General features: G+C 40.9%; 2 protein-coding genes across 5 annotated transcripts in view; one reads left to right on the top strand and one right to left on the bottom strand.

Moving 5' to 3' along the window:
* Positions 1-41: 41 nt before the first annotated feature.
* PPCS (phosphopantothenoylcysteine synthetase) lies at positions 42-5,790 on the top strand. Of its 2 annotated transcripts, none has more exons than XM_030222579.1 (3): positions 42-215; positions 3,787-3,890; positions 4,494-5,790. In XM_030222579.1, exons 2-3 carry the CDS (start codon positions 3,798-3,800, stop codon positions 4,812-4,814), a joined length of 414 nt encoding a protein of 137 aa, XP_030078439.1. In that variant the 5' UTR covers positions 42-215; positions 3,787-3,797; the 3' UTR covers positions 4,815-5,790. The 2 variants fall into 2 exon arrangements, with proteins under 2 accessions (XP_030078439.1, XP_030078438.1); XM_030222578.1 differs by lacking the exon at positions 42-215 and adding an exon at positions 224-1,402.
* Positions 5,791-11,466: 5,676 nt separating this feature from the next.
* UTP3 (UTP3 small subunit processome component) overlaps positions 11,467-16,545 on the bottom strand; it is a 40,356-nt gene continuing 35,277 nt past the window's right edge. For all 3 annotated transcript variants that reach the window (XM_030185661.1, XM_030185662.1, XM_030185660.1), the window contains exon 16: positions 11,467-12,251. In XM_030185661.1, the coding sequence (XP_030041521.1) occupies positions 12,162-12,251 (90 nt within the window). In that variant the 3' untranslated portion in view covers positions 11,467-12,161. The remainder of the gene's footprint in view (positions 12,252-16,545) is intronic.

The raw sequence follows: 16,545 nt of genomic DNA, 5'->3' as shown, positions 1-16,545 counted from the left end.
CCTTTCGTGATTGGCTACCAGGGCTTGTCTCCACCCTCTTAGAACGTTGGCTGCGGGACGTCAAGTGTTGCGTTGCATGATGTTGACAGCGCTGGCCGGGGCGGGAACCTCAGTGTGCGTGTGCCTCCTGCTCATTTCGTGATTGGCTACCAGGGCTTGTCTCCACCCCCGTAGAACGTTGGCTGCGGGACGTCAAGTGTCGCGTTGTGCCGCGTGTGAGTAGGGTCTGGGGAGTGGAAGGACTTTAAGTCCTTGGGGGAAGAAGCTGAAAGTTGATCTTTATGTCAGGATTTTTCTTGGTCACCATCATTAGCTGGCAAAGGGCTCAGTGCAAAGTCTATTTGAGGCGGTAGAACCTTTCCTGATACCTTGGGTGGGAGTCTATGACTCAATGTGGGTCTTTCATGTCTAACCTCTAACCCAAATCCGTGTAACATTCTACTGTTCTTAGTCTCTGAAAGTGTGGGGTTTTCCTCGAACCATCTGTATCTAAGGCTCTCAGGATGATCCATTCCTCTGTAGCTTAGGGTGTGGAGTTTCCTGGATCCTCTGTAGCTTAGGGTGTGCAGTTTCCTGGATCCCCTGTAGCTTAGGGTGTGGAGTTTCCTGGATCCCTCTTTTTTTTCAGAGGGTCTCCTTGTGTCTTAGGGTGTGTGTTTTCCTCGATCCTTCTGCGCCTAATATCCCAGGACCCCTCTGTATGAAACCCTAGGTGTGGTGCCCCTTGATCTCTTACTAGATGTAAACCGTCCAGTTGTCCCTTGACCCCCGGGCTATGTGAGGCCCTCCTGTTGCCTTTGGACTCCTTGGTGTGTGAGTTGGGCAATCCTCAATCTCTTAGTTTTGTGCATTTAGGGCCCCACAATGGCTGATTGTCAGCAGTTGAAGGCACAGTTTGCCACTCCATCAGGTGTTGAGGAGGCAGCTCATCGGATGGCAGACTTTGCAATGCATCATAAGAGGGAGGGCCGCCGAGTGGTGCTGATAACCTCAGGGGGTACCAAGGTTCCACTAGAGTCCCGCACTGTGCGTTTCCTGGATAACTTCAGCAGTGGGCGCCGTGGGGCCACTTCTGCAGAGCATTTTCTGGATGCTGGCTATGCGGTGATTTTTCTGCATCGCCACCGGTCACTCTTCCCCTTCAGCCATAGGTATGCTTCTCTTAATTGGCTGGATGCCTTGCAGCTGGTACCATCTGAGGGACCGAGGCAGGAAGAAGAACTGCCTTCTGGATCTTGTCTTCGAGTAGAGGTGGTACCTAAGGTTGTGCCTGGCCTTGTGCCACTCCTGCAGCACTACCAGCTTGTGAAGGAAGCTGGGACACTGCTTCCAGTGGAGTTTAACACTTTGTCTGAATACTTGCACCTTTTAATGGCTGCCGCACAGGCCCTCAGCCCACTCGGTAAGTAACTTGATTGGTTCCCCATTGGCTATGGCTGCTTGCCCTTTCCTGTTTCTCTCCGGTGAATATTACTAATGTATGTTTACGAAGGGTCACAGATTAGTCTAGTTATAAGGATATCCTAACCTAACGTATAGATTCACATAAATTGGAAGCAGTACTTATATATATATATTGCATTACTTTTTAGAGAGATACTGAAAATTGATCAGTTTGCAAACTGTAGTAAAATATGTACAAGTTTGTATTCACTACCATCATTCCAAGTTTATCTTATACATATTCTTTGCAGTCATCCTGAAACACCTGCTGGAGCTTCCACAGAATAGATTTGAGCACTGTTTTTCTCCTTCCACAATTTGACTCAACTCTACCCTCCCCCTCCAAAAGTTTTCTTTGCAGGACCACTCCTGACTCTAGAGAAGCATTAAAAGTTCAGCCAGCAGAGCCCTCTAAGTTCCTTCAGTACCCTCGGATATATACCATCCAGCCTCATAGTTTTGTCCACCTTTAGTTTAGCCAGCTCCTCATGAACATAGTCCTCCTGAAAATATCAGGGACTGCCACTCCTCCATCCTTATTTGTGTTTTGTCTTCTGTGGTCCCTCCTGGCTCTTCGGCTGTGAACACAGAACAGAAATATTTGTTAAGCAATTCCACCTCTTTATCAGCTTCTACATATGTCGCCTGTCTTCTTATTTCTGCAATCTCTTTAGTTTATAAGGCTAACATCTTTTTCCTTACCTTTTCAGCTACTGCTTTTGAGAACCAAAGCAGCTTCCTTTTCCTCTCTTTTATTTACTTTCCTTACAAAAAAGTTTTTTGCGCTTACAATAACTCCTTTCAGTTTTTCCCAGTGCTTGCTCACTTCTTCCAGTGTGCAATTCTAAAAACCTCATCTTCAAAAAGATACCAATTGTTCATAATATCATTTATGTTTCTATATATATATTACCAGTTGTATCTGTACTCTGAAATGGCATATGTCATGACGGAAATTGTAAGCCACATTGAGCCTACAAATAGGTGGGAAAATGTGGGATACAAATGCAACAAATAAATAAATATCAACAGTTGATCAAATTGGTCCAGAGGACGGCTACTAAAATGGTCAGTGATCTCCCATCATAAAACGTACAGGGACAGACACTCAATATAATACTTTGGAAGCAAGGGGGGGGGGGGATATGAGAGAGATATTTAAATACCTCTAGAATACACAAAGATGGCTTCTTTTAATGGAAGAGAGGCTCTGGAGCCAGGGGTGAGAGGGGGTAGACTCCGGAGTAATCTAAGGAAATATTTCTTTATGGTGTATTTCATTTAATATACTGCTCTTCCTTTAAGCGATAACAGCATGGTGCACAATACTTAAAATTAAAAGCGAAGAACACCCTGGCATGATGGGAAAGCACACTTAAAAAGGGAACAATGGTGGAGATCAGGCAAGCTGAGAGAGAGGGATTGGGCAGGCTGTGTAGTCCTATGCCATCAGGTATTTATTTCTAGAGCAGGAAATAATTTGGAAAACTAGATGCAGGAATGGTGTTTTCCACCCCTGCCCCTTAGGTTCTCTTTTATTCCCATCTGTTTTTTTTTAGCTGTATTACTACTTGGCTTTCATTCAGTCCATCTCAGTACAGGTTAAAGCTGAGGTGTCCAGGTTTTTTTTTCCTTCAAAATATTGTATCATTTATGAACCGGCATAACATGAAACAGATATGGTGGACTGTTGAGTTAGTCACCGAGCACACAGCACCTGTATTGTGATGCATACTAATGACTGGAGGTGGTGTATTTGAACAGCCAACGGAGGTTTAACGGACATACAGAGTTTGTCCATGAAGAGCAGTCATCCAGCGTTTATGTGGAAACATTTTCACTGCGTCCATGTGGAAGGCGTGGCGTTTGTAGGAAAAGGACCATTTTGCTGGCAGGACTGAGTTTTGATTATTTGAGTATGATATAATGTATAAGCATGGCAAAACATATGCACAATACGAAACAGTATAAGTATGCAGTTTAAAATGTAAAATCAACTGTTTTGTATTTAAGTTAAATACAGGTGTGCAAGGTGAGCGGAGGAGTGAATGTGTGAGGTTTTAATAGTAGGCAGCAGTGCTAGTGAGGTTAGCGGGCATTGCAATACAATAAAATGTTTTTGTGATAAAGAAAAAATACTGGAGTCTTTGTGTAGTCATCATTTTCGAACCCCAGGCCTGAGGTATTCTGCTTCTGGAGTGAAAATAATGTCCACAGTGAAGAGGCATCTGATCCACCACAGACCTGTACATATGGCTTAAATGGTCTATTTCAAAGTACTTTCTCTGCAGTAGGACATAAGGTAGAATATTTAAGATGTACTAATTGCTTTCTTCCTTGCAGGAAATAGTGCAATGTTTTACCTGGCAGCAGCTGTGTCTGATTTTTACATTCCTGCTTCAGAGATGCCGGAACACAAGATCCAGTCGTCTAGTGGGCCCCTGCAGGTGCGATGCATCATTATTACAGCTTTTTGTAAATGTCCACTTCTTTGCACATACTGACCGCAGTATTTAGGATGAGCATGTGGAAAAACCATAAGCTCCTGCATTTTCTTGCTGTGAGGATGATGTTTGCACAATATGCTATAAGTGGAAGGTATTCAGCCACAATAACGATTGATCACAAGCAACCTGTTCAACCCAATAACTGTATGTGTCAGAATAGAACATCAGTTGATTTTGCAGATAAGAAAGAGAGAACTACTCAGAAATAGCTTGTTGCTTTCCACCAAAGCAGGTAGTTAGTAAGTGATGGATTTAGCCTATTTGATGTTGCCTTCCTACACCCTTGCTTTTTAACTCTAGTTGGCACCTGAACTGGAGGGGGGCAGTTGATTCTCAAACCGATATGCCATGGGAGTTTGATTCTTGCTGGATTCCCTTAGAACCCTGGCCACGTATAAAGTACTTTGAATCCTACAACTCACTGTGCTCCCTGCAGGGGATGTGAGCACTTCCTCCATATCGTTTCCAACTGACAACAGAAACCAGGTCCCTTGAAGTAGCCTCTTCTCTGTGTCTAATTCAGTAATTTTGTTAAATTTACAGATAACAATGAAGATGGTTCCAAAAATGCTCTCACCTTTGGTTCGAGACTGGGCACCTCAAGCTTTCATTATCTCTTTCAAATTGGAGACCGACCCTACAATTGTAATTGACCGTGCCCGGCAAGCTCTAGGCACATATCGACACCAGGTGGTTGTTGCCAACATTTTGGATACGCTGAGAACACACGTCATTCTCATTACCCAGAACTCCAAGACAGATTTGTATCTTTCTGAAGAAGAAGCATCATGCGGCAAAGAGATTGAAGAGAAGATTGTGAACGACTTGAATGCACGTCACACCGCCTTTATCAATCAGAACTGACTTAACGAGTTTATCCTCCAATGTTAGACTCATTCTAACCACAGTGGGGGACACAAGATTATGCAAAATTCTTCAAATCTAACGCTGATTTACATACTTTCTTTCAATCTGCTATGAACCAGGACTTGGGGGGGGGGGGGAAGGAGTGTTTTTTTTTTTTTTTTGAATGACGGTGGAGGTGAGTTACACTTTACTAGCGGTCATCTGATGCAGTTAGTTAGCACCTCAAACTACAGTTTGAGGTTATTACTTATGTTCCAGATACACATACTAAGAGGACAATATGCTAGGAATTTCTCTGCATTTTTATATACCAAAGCCCCTTCAAAAATATTAACAATGGTCCACAGTAAAACATAAGAATACAAAGTATTACTTTACCCCCCCCACCCCCGCATGCCATATGAAAGAGGTTATACTTGATCGTTGTGTGTATAAAACAAGCTTGAACATAAGGATATAATAATTACCTCCTTACTCTGTCTTCACGTTATTCTAAGCATAGCTGTCCTGAGCCAAGAGTGAATGCAGTTATGGGCTGCAGTTCCCATTTTATCCAACGGATCCTGTGGCAGATAACAGCATGAAGTGTGTGCCCATTAGTCAGTGGTCCTCTGAACGTGAAATGTATTAACAGTACCAGAAAACTCACTAGGTCCAACCAAAATAAGACTGGGATGTTAGCAGAAGCTCTCACAACCCAATCAGTAAAATTCAGTACGAGGCAGGGCAGGATAATTTGATGGTTCTGGGGTTGTTGTGGCCAGATTTCAGTTTCAGCATCAGAGATTACAAATTGAGCTGATGTCAAGAATCGGAGATAGAAACAGAATTACACTCTGAGAAGTGGCGGATTAACATACTGCTCAAATCCCACTGCTACTCATAAAAACACAAGAACAGCCATTCTGAGCCGGCACAGGATCCTATTTCCAGCAATGGCCAATTCAGGTCACAAGTACCTGACAAACCCAAATTCCAGGCTACCAATTCCAGGGCAAGCAGTAGGTTCCTCTTGTCTATCACAATAGCAGACTATGGACTTTTTCCTCCTTGTTCAAACCTTTTTTTAAACCCAGATATGCTAACTGCTGTTACCACATCATTTTGCAATGAGTTCCAGAGCTTAAGTATTTATTTTCTCCTCTTTGTTTTAACAGTATTTCCAAGTAACTTCATTGAACGTCCCCTAGTCTTTATACTTTTTGAAAGAGTGAAAAAAAATCGATTCACTTTTACCCATTCTACGCCGTTCAGGATTTTATAGACCTCAATCATATCCCCCCCCTTACCCGTCTCTCTTCCAAGCTGAAGAGCCCTAACCTCTTTAGCCTTTCCTCATATGGGAGGAGTTCCATCCCCTTTATCATTTTGGCTGCTGTTCTTTGAACCTTTTCTAATTCCACTAAATGTTTTTTGAACACAATACTCAAGATGACCATGGAGCGATAAAGAGGCATTATAGTATTCTTTGTCTTACTTACCATCTCTTCCTAATAATTCCTAGCATCCTGTTTGCTTTTTTTGACTGCCGCCACACACTAGGCAGAAGATTTCAGCATATTATCCACAATGACACCTAGATCTTTTTCTTGGGTGCTGACCCTGCTACGTAACTGATTTGGATTATTCTTCCCAATGTGCATCACTTTGCATTTGTCCACATTAAATTTCATCTGCAATTTGGATGCCCAGTCTTCCAATTTCCTAAGGTCTTCTTGCAATTTTTCCATCCACGTTTGTGTGTCTTCTGCAAATTTAATCACCTCACTTGCTCTGGTTTGCAGATCTTTTTGAAATAAATTAAATAGCACCAGTCATTTAACCCCACCCTCTGTTTTCTGTCCAGTAACCAATTTCTAATCCATAGAAGGACATTACCTCCTATCCCATGACTTTTTAATTTTCTCAGAAGTCTCTCATGAAGGACTTTGTCAAAAGCTTTCTGAAAATCTAGATACATTAAATCAGGGGTTCTTAACCCTTTCCTTGGGACATACCCCTGCCAGTCAGGTTTTCAGGATACCCACAATGAATATGCACGAGATAAATTTGCATATAATAGAGGTAGGGCATTCAAATTTATCTCGTGCATATTCATTATGGATAGCCTTGTCTATGAGTTTCATAATTTTATTCTTTATAATAGTTTCCACTATTTTGTTTAGCAGTGAAGTCAGGTTTACCGGTCTAATTTCCCAGCTCATGCCGGGAATCCTTTTTAAAAATCAGTGTTACATTGGCCACCCTCTAATCTTCAGGTACTATGGACGATTTTAATGACAAGTTGCAGATCACTAACAGCATATCAGCAATTTCATGTACCTTAGGGTGCAAGCCATCTGGTCTTTAATTTGTCAGATTTGGTTCAGTACATCTTTCAGTTCCTCCTCATCACCCTTGATCTCTTACATCATCTTCTGTAAAGATTGAAGCACAGAATGAATTGTCTCTCCGCTGTGGCCTTGTCCTGCCTAAGTGCCCCTTTTCATTCTTCATGATCTATTCGGTCCCACAGGTTTTTTTATACCTAATGTTGTTACTGTGAATTTTTCCCTCTGTGGCAAGATTTTGATCATGCATTCTTGCACGCTAATGTGGTTTATTTGGGAATTACATGTTATCTCTTTAAGAGGTTAATAGAGTTTAAAACATGTAGCCATTAGGTTTATGGGTGATGTAGGTAGAGGGTGGATCATGTTACTCCTTTGTATGTTAATTTTTATTGGCTTCCAGTTTTGTATAAGGGCCTTCCATATAGGCCCTTATACAAAACCTTACGAGTCATTACAATTTTATGGCAGAGAATTCTAGAATATTTAGTCCCTATGGTCTGGCCGGTCAATACAATCCACCTCTGCACATTTATTGATCTATCCTGAAACAGGTCAAATGTGCCTGCAAGTGACTCGAGAGTGCGGTTATTTTTGGTAGGCCTTATTTTTATGGAATGGGAGGAGGTATCTTTTTAGCATTTTAATTGTAAATTCCATCTTAAGTAGAGGAGTGTGGTAGCCGTGTTAGTCCACTCTTAAGGTTATCAATAGAAATCAAACAAAATAAAACATAGAAAAGAAAATAAGATGATACCTTTTTTATTGGACATAACTTAATACGTTTCTTGATTAGCTTTCGAAGGTTGCCCTTCGTCAGATCGGAAATAAGCAAATGTGCTAGCTGACAGTGTATATAAGTGAAAACATTCAAGCATTACTATGACAGTCTGACAGGGTGGGAGGAGGGGGGTGGGTAGGAAGTATGCATGGGGACGTAAGACCTTTGAAGTCAGAATGATTGAATATTTTAACACCCAACAGAAAGGACTTAACAAGGATCTGGGGTTCCTAGCCCATTATAAACCATAAAGCTGTTATTTCTCTGTTGATCACCCCACCCCTCACCTATCCACACCCTGTTAGAATATCAATGATATGCTTTGATGTCCCCATGCATACCTCCGACCCACCCCCATCCTCCCACCCTGTCAGACTGTCATAGTAATGCTTGAATGTTTTCACTTACATACACTGTCAGCTAGCACATTTGCTTATTTCCGATCTGAGGAAGAAGGGCAACCTTCGGAAGCTAATCAAGAAATGTATTAAGTTATGTCCAATAAAAAAGGTATCATCTTATTTTCTTTTCCATGTTTTATTTTGTTTGATTTCTATTGATAATTGTAAATTGAAATCTTATTTTTTTTCAGAAAGTATTTGGATATGTAACTGACCTGGGTGGATGTTACCTCATAGCTGCAGGAATATGATTGAAGGACTGTTCTTGGATCATTGCTTAGGAAAGTTCTTTCCTATCTTTATTTATTTTTTTCTTTTTGTATCAATACATTTTTATTGAAGAAATAGAAAACAAACATATTAATCCCCTACCAGGTAAATCTGCCAATCCCTTCCCTTAACCCCTTTAATTTGCAGTAGAAAACAATAGAGCCAAATCGAGTCCACTCCTGTGTCGGATCATACCCGTCCCTTGAGTTGATCAGTTACAATTGCCAAATCTCGAAGATGGGCTACTCGCATCAGCCTGTCCAGAGCTGTAGGCCCAGAAGTTCGCCTCCATTGTGCTCAGATCATGCCTTTAGCTGCTGCCAAGCAAAGCCTCTATAAGTCTAACCTGACAGTTTCTACTCAGTCCCAATAAACAGGCCTTAGGAGGCAGTGGAAATGGTTTACCCAAGAGATGAGTTGGGCCCTGACCCACTCGATTCCAGTGGTGTTGAATAAACACACATGCCCAGCAAATGTGAAAAAAAGGTGCCCTTAGCCCATGAGCACCTCCAACACACAGGTGTAGTAGTGGTAGGAAACATAGGTAATTTCACAGGGGTATAATACCAATGCATAAGTGGAGGAGTAACCTAGTGGTTAGTGCAGTGGACTTTGATTGTGGGGAACTGAGTTCAATTCCCACTGCAGCTCCTTGTGACTCTGGGCAAGTCACTTAACCCTCCATAGCCTGTGGTACAAAATAAGTACCTGAATATATGTCAACCGCTTTGAATGTAGTTGCAAAAACCTCAGAAAGGCAGTATAACAAGTCCCATTTCCCTTCCATCTATAAGCATTCTCTTTAATCAACACACAGACAACTTTTGAACTTATTTAAACACTTGTTTCCACTCACTCTGTGATTTCCATTATATCCAGATGCTGATCTCAGCGATCCATGTACCCAAACCTCTTAAAAGACCAGCCCTGAAAAAACGATGAAAGGGGTCTAGCCCTATTAGCCAGAGCCTGCCGTAAATTTTCAAAATGGTCAGTATCATCTGGGTCAGATTGAAGCCACCCTTGCCCCATCATATAGTGCTTGACCTACAGATAAGAAAATACATCGCCCTCTGACAACCCATAGGTATTTTTCAGATCTGCAAAGGGGATAAGCTCTCCCACATCCAGCAATTGACAAAATCAGATAAGTCCCTTCTCCCACCTATGAAAACACCTGAACTCTCCCATCGCACCTGAAAACCAGGCTCATAGCGAAACTAAGAGATAAAGTCCTAGTCCCAATCTCCAAATTCTTCTTTACTCTCTTCCATAATCCCAGAAGTTGTTTCTTAAAAGGGTTAATAATACTTCTTTTATACTCTAAAAGCATCTAGGACAACCACAATAAACAACGCAAGAGGATATTAGAAAAATGTTCCTATTCAAGTACTACTACACCTTTGGTTGGAAACCTCTCCCAATCCCAAATTTGCTGAAGTTGTCTCGCCTAATAATACCACAGATTTTGAACTGCCGCACCTTCCCCTACTCCTGTCCATGCCACAAAACGCTTTTGGCCAAGCTAGGGGAGCTTCTCCCCCCCCCCCCCCCCAATATAAACTTAGAAAAGTCCCCTTACAACATTTGCAAAACCCTAACCGGCACTGGTAAAGGCAGTGTTTGAAACAAAAGGAGCACACGCGAAAGCGCATTCATTTTCAATGCAAGATAACCCAAGTGGAACACCCTCTGGCCAAATCCCCCCTCCCCATCCTAATTAAAGGATCATAATTCAGGGAATAAAGCTGTGAAAGATCTCTAGGGACCTGAATGCCTAAATATCAAATAGGAGTTTTTGCTCAACTTCCTTAATATCTAACACAATCCCCCAAATCACAGTTTTATCCAAATTTACTTTAAAGCCCGCCATTTTCCCAGACCCCCTAAGCTTATTCAATAGAATGGGAAGAGAAAAATGTGGGCGGCTAACATGCATCAGAATATCATCAGCAAATAAAGCTAATTTATGAGAGGCCTTCTAATCCAGCTGGAATCCATAGATGCCTGGATTAACTAGAATCCAGTGTAAGCAAATAGATCTCATGAATATTAATTATGGAAATTCTGGTGAGGGCTGAGTTTGGACACCTCTGCTGTAGAGGCTTTTTTTTCGCCGTCCTTGTTTAATCTATTGCTCCAACCTTTGGGTAAAGTTTTAGAAAAGCTCAATGTACCATTTTTTTACATAGGCAGATGATATTACTATGCTGGCACCCTCATTAGATAGAAATACCAACTGTGTGCAATTGATTGAAAAATGGATTGCAATCAATCATCTTAAATGAAACTGAGAAAAGACCAAATTTTTGTGGTTAGGTCCTTTTAAATTGTCTGAATTTCCTAAATGTTTTATCATTGGGACAGAAACTCGTAACCTTTGATTTTCTAGGATCTTGGAGGTGGAAGTTGACAATCTCATGCCTACTTCTTTTCATGCAAAATCGCTTATACAAAAATCTTTTTATACGATGAAATTGAGGGCAATCTGTAAGTACTTTGAACCAGTCAAGTTTCAATTGTTAGTCCAGGCCTGATTATTGATGTTGGATGTTCAAGCGTCTTGAATAAGAGAGTCCAGCTTGTTCAGAATATAACTACTCGGCACTAACTATGATTCAGTTACTGCATTCTTAATGGAGTTGCATTCGCTCCCTAAGGAACAGCAATCTGATTGGATTATGTTACCTTCTAACAGTCCTGACTGTAAGACCTGTAATCAGATGCTGTTACAATTTCCTTCAGTAAGGTAAATTAAATCACGAAAAGTGTTTGATTCTTCACTTCATTATCATGTGGCTTTTAGATGGTACACATTGCCCCCCCCCCCCTTTGATTTGTGGATTAACAAACTATTTGCAATTCAGAAAGGTGTTAAGAAAACTTTATTATTCAACAAGTATGTGGTACTTAAAAAATCAGATTGTGTTAGACAATGAAAGATTGTTAATTCCTGGAGGATTTGTCCAGTCTTTTTTTTTGACTATTGTAATCTGCATAGAACCATGCAGGTATTTGCAGAAGTGTTGTATAAATATAACATAACTCACCTTGACCTACTCCTACAATGGTGTGCAGTAAATCCCCCAATTCCCCCCCCCCATCAGCTGTAAATGTAAAAAGTTATTTCTGTTAAAGTTTATTTCCAGCATAATCATTCAGTTTGCTTCTGAACCCCTCCCCCCTCAGCTAGTCCTGAGTTTTTGTTCTAGTCTGTTCAGATTGACCGAGTGGTAGGATACAGGCAAGGTATTCTAACAGTATCGATCCTTTTCCATACATTATTGATGAAACTCGGCACAGACACCATACATCTGGACAAATCAGAGTATAAGAGTCTCTTGTTCAGTCCTTCCAGCACCTTTCATGAGATCTGATTCCAGTGCTTTAATTACACATCTGAATGGACTGTTTTATACTGATGCCTGTATTGTACTTTTCCAGAAAGTACTTCTCACAGCAAAATGCAGCCACTGTCATGCTAGAATTATCCCAAACATAAGAAACAAAACTTAGTACATAGACATAAAAGTCCTTTCTGCAGCGGGACATCCATATGACATCATTTGAGCTTGATGCTTTTCTTGAGTCCAGCACGAATCCCTGAGAGTTCACCAGAATATCTGCTCTCTTCTTTCCGCACGTCACGAACCTAAAGCAAACAGCAGAAAAACATCAAAGACCGTTCCCTTATTTTCATGGCAAAAATAGAGCAATTACTAGTAAGTCGGACGGCATGAGTGGTGGAAAGCGAAAGAGAGGCTGTGCCTAGAAGTGACAGAATGGAACAAACACTGCAGTTAGTGTGGGATTAGTTTGTTGCAACAGGAAAAGGCCGGCAGGAACTGAACATCAAGATGAAACAGAAGTTAACTGGTGGGATGTATATTTTTCTTTTGCAGATTTTGTATTCACAGACCAGGTCATTGAAATTATTAGACTGTGAAATGCGTCTGAGTATTTCTACCTCCTGGATTGAATATAAAAAATGGTTACCAAACATATTTCTTAATTAAAAAGACTCACACATTTTAATTGGTGCTTTTAATCCACTAATCCCTGTAATGTTTTTGTTCTTGCGAGTGCCATGCTCTCTCTGGGTTGTGTCTTGAAGAGTAGCTGTTCTTTTGCCACCTAGTTCGTCTTTTCATGCTTTGCTGGCAATCTTTATATTTTTGGTCATTTTTTCCCCCTGTGCCTCCCTTTCCTGCCACCCCTCTCAGCACAGCAAATCTAATTTCTCACAGAGTGAGACACCACCAGCTACTGCCCACTGAGCACAGCTCTTCCCTGTCAGCCAAGGCCCTTCATCCTAATAGCTGGAGCTCAGTAACCTGAACTAGAACCTACGCCTTGTGGATTCTAAATTCAGGGGTTACAGAGAACTGACCTGGATTCAGACAGTCCCTACTGAACATGTAAGAGGTTTTCGTACATCCAGTCTAATCCTTAGACCTGATGTCTGGATTAGAGTATGGTAAATGCCAGTTACTTTACTGGCTGTTTTATGACTATTTCCCAGCTAACCTTTAATCAATCTGCATGAAATATTTTATTTTCCAATCCAGTCCTGGTTTTCAGGATCTAAATACCGTTTATCCAAGAACCACCTTTATTTGTGTAATGCTAGAGCAGGTCATTTCCTTTCGGCTGCCGCAAGTATATTTTCCTGTTATGGGCAGAGTATTACAAGGAGGTTTTTTTTTTTCCTTACATTTGTACCCCGCGCTTTCCCACTCATAGCAGGTTCAATGCAGCTTACATATTATATACAGGTACTTATTTGTACCTGGGGCAATGGAGGGTTAAGTGACTTGCCCAGAGTCACAAGGAGCTGCCTGTGTTCTGCAGTGGGAATCAAACCCAGTTCCCCAGGACCAAAGTCCACCACTCTAACCACTAGGCCACTCCTCCACGTCAATGATCCATGAAGTTCCTTCCCACTCCTCTGATATAATACTACTACAGGATTGATACAAAGCTTATAGGCAGAATTTAACCCTGCTTCTCTGCTTTGTATTTACCGATATCGAAGTGCAAGATCTGAGCCTTGAACCAAAGACAGGCTCTTGGCCTTGTAGCAGATGTTAATACCCTGCCACCCAGCTCCATTCGGGGGATACTTTTTGACCCTAATCGAAATAAAATTCTCAAGAGGATAGCCTCTTTTTTTTTTTTTTTCTTTTTGTTTTAAATATAGTAAACGTGGTTGAGAAAATAGTTTAACAAGCAGCAAACAACCCCCCCCCCCAAAAAAAAAACTAAAATTTTCTTCATTCAACAGTAGTATTTTAAGGGCTGTGTTAACTATTTTCACATATACGCCTCCTTCACTGTACAGTGGTGATAACCCCCCCCCCCCCCCCCAGGGGTAAATCTGAACGGAGCTGCTTCTGTTCAGGCTGCAAGAACACATGTAAATCATGTTTTGATACAACACACATGCAACAACTAATGGACCAACTCCATTCCATCTTGCACAGCGCACAATCCAGTTTCAGACCCTCTTATAGTACTGAAACTGTTCTTACCACCCTCTTAGCCAACTTCAGAAGAGAACAGAGTATTGGCAACAAAATATTAATACTTCAGTTTGATATGTCTAGTGCCTCAACCATTATGGAATCTGTGGAGCTGTCCTGAAATGGTTCTCTGGCTTTCTGAAGTCCAGATCATATCAAGTCAAACAATCAGGTGCAATTTCTTCAACATGGTCTTCTGATTGTGGAGTTACCTCAAGGTTCTCCTCTGTCCCCCCCATCCTGTTCAATATCATGATGATCCCCCTAGGTAATCTACTAGAAATAAATGGTCTTTCGTCATTCATTTACGCCGCTGATGTCACCATTGATAACCCATTCTCTGAAGAATTATATTGAAATCATGAACTTGATCAAATTAGGCATCAAATTAATGGAATCTTGGGCATCTAATTTTACATTAAAACTCAATACTGAAAAAACTAAAGTTTCTAATAGTAACTAATCCTCACTACTATTAAAAACTTTACATTAGATAACATCACTTATCCCCTTGACTCATCAATGAAAATATTAGGAATCACGATTGATCAATTCTTTACCCTTGAAACTCAGTTTCCAAGGTGGTCTCGAGTGTCTTCAATTCACTTTGAAAACTAAAGAGATTAAGACCTTTTTTTCACTAAAATCAGTCTTTCGTACTTTGGTTCAATCTCTAGCACTAACAAAATTTGACTACTGCATCTCCATTTCTGCAGGAATTAGCGGTGGCCTTATCAAAAAATTACAAACTGCTCAGAGCAGCACAGGGGGAGGAACCCAAACATAGGTGTAACACCCCAGGGGGAAAAACTGGGCCCCACTGGACCCAGGGCCCCAAAGCACTTTTTTTTTTTTTACACACACGTACGGGGTACTGCAACAGAATAAAGTTTGGAAGGAAAAAATCCTACGCCCCAATGACAAACTACCTCACCAGACTACCTACCTCTGCCGAGACTGAGAAAATACTGGCTAGTGGAGGTTCTGCACAGGTTATATATACAGGCTTCAAAAGCTTAGTGTTTTCTCAGTCTCCCTCTGCTGGTAGGAGGACATAACCCACGCGTCTTGACCGGTCTGGAGGGTCTGAGGAATTAGAGGTGGCCTTATCAAAAAATTACAAACTGCTCAAAATACCGCTGAACCTCATATGTAGATCACCTCACTTCACCAAAGCAACTCCTCTTCTATATAACCTATACTAGTTACCGATAAAAGATAGAATATCTTTCAAGTTCTGTGTTTTTATTCACCAAATTCTATGGTTCTGCTCCACTATATATGAACAATCTCACTGAATTACTCCCACGTACTGCCGTATCATCATCCAGGTCAAGGTACTAAAATTTGGAATTCTCTACCAAAAATAATGTCCTTCAGAAACCTACTGAAAACTCATTTTTTCAATTTAGCCTTTCAGAAAACAAAGAATTCTATTTGAACATTATCCATTCATACAATTAATTTCACTTTTTCTTTCCTCCCTAATTCTATCTAGCCCTAATTGTACCCATATTTATTCATCTTCACTTCTTTGTTTACAAACTTAATTTTCATTTAATCTTCTGCTCTATCCATCTACCCTTTGAACGGTTGCATCCAGGTTAATTCACCACATATGTTATATTTGTTTTACAAAGCCAATGTTATTGCATTGTTTATTGTACTTTATAATCAGTTTATGTAATTTTTAATATGTATCATTTCATTGTTTGTTAAGCCACGTTGAACCTGAGTCACTCTCGGGCTAATGCGGAGTAAAAATGTCATAAATAAATAAAAGACCATTTTCCAGCCATACGCTATTTTGCAAGTATGCGCCAATAGTCAATGCATGTGGATGTTTACACGGATGGCGTCTGGATACAAATTTATAACATATGTACATTCTTCAATCTAGAAACAAGCATATAACCCAGCTCTATGGCTGCTATAAGTGATCATATCTAAAATATTAATGCATTTTTCACCTGTTATGCTAGCATTCAGTAAGAGAAGTAGGCACCAATATAAGAATAGCCATACCGGGTCAGACCAATGGTCCATCCAGCCCAATATCCTGCTTCCAATAGTGGCCAATCCAGGTCACAAGTACCTGGCAGAAACCCAAATAGTAGCACCATTTCATGCTACCAAACCCAGAGCAAGCAGCGACTTCCTACGTGTGTATCTGAATAGCAGACTATGGGCTTTTCCTCCAGGAACTTGTCCAAACCTTTTTTAAACCTAGATATGCTAACCGTTGTTACTATATCCTCTGGCAACAAGTTCCAGGGCTTAACTATTCATTGAGTGAAAAAATATTTCCTCCTATTTGTTTTAAAAGCATTTCCATGTCACTTCACTGAGTGTCCCTTATTCTCTGTACTTTTTGCAAGAGTAAAAAATCAATTTACTTCTACTCATTCTACACCACTCAGGATC

Source organism: Microcaecilia unicolor, chromosome 13, assembly GCF_901765095.1.
Source record: "Microcaecilia unicolor chromosome 13, aMicUni1.1, whole genome shotgun sequence".
Classification (NCBI taxonomy): domain Eukaryota; kingdom Metazoa; phylum Chordata; class Amphibia; order Gymnophiona; family Siphonopidae; genus Microcaecilia; species Microcaecilia unicolor.
Note: the sequence above shows the minus strand (reverse complement) of the source record. Positions and strands in the feature narration are given on the sequence as shown.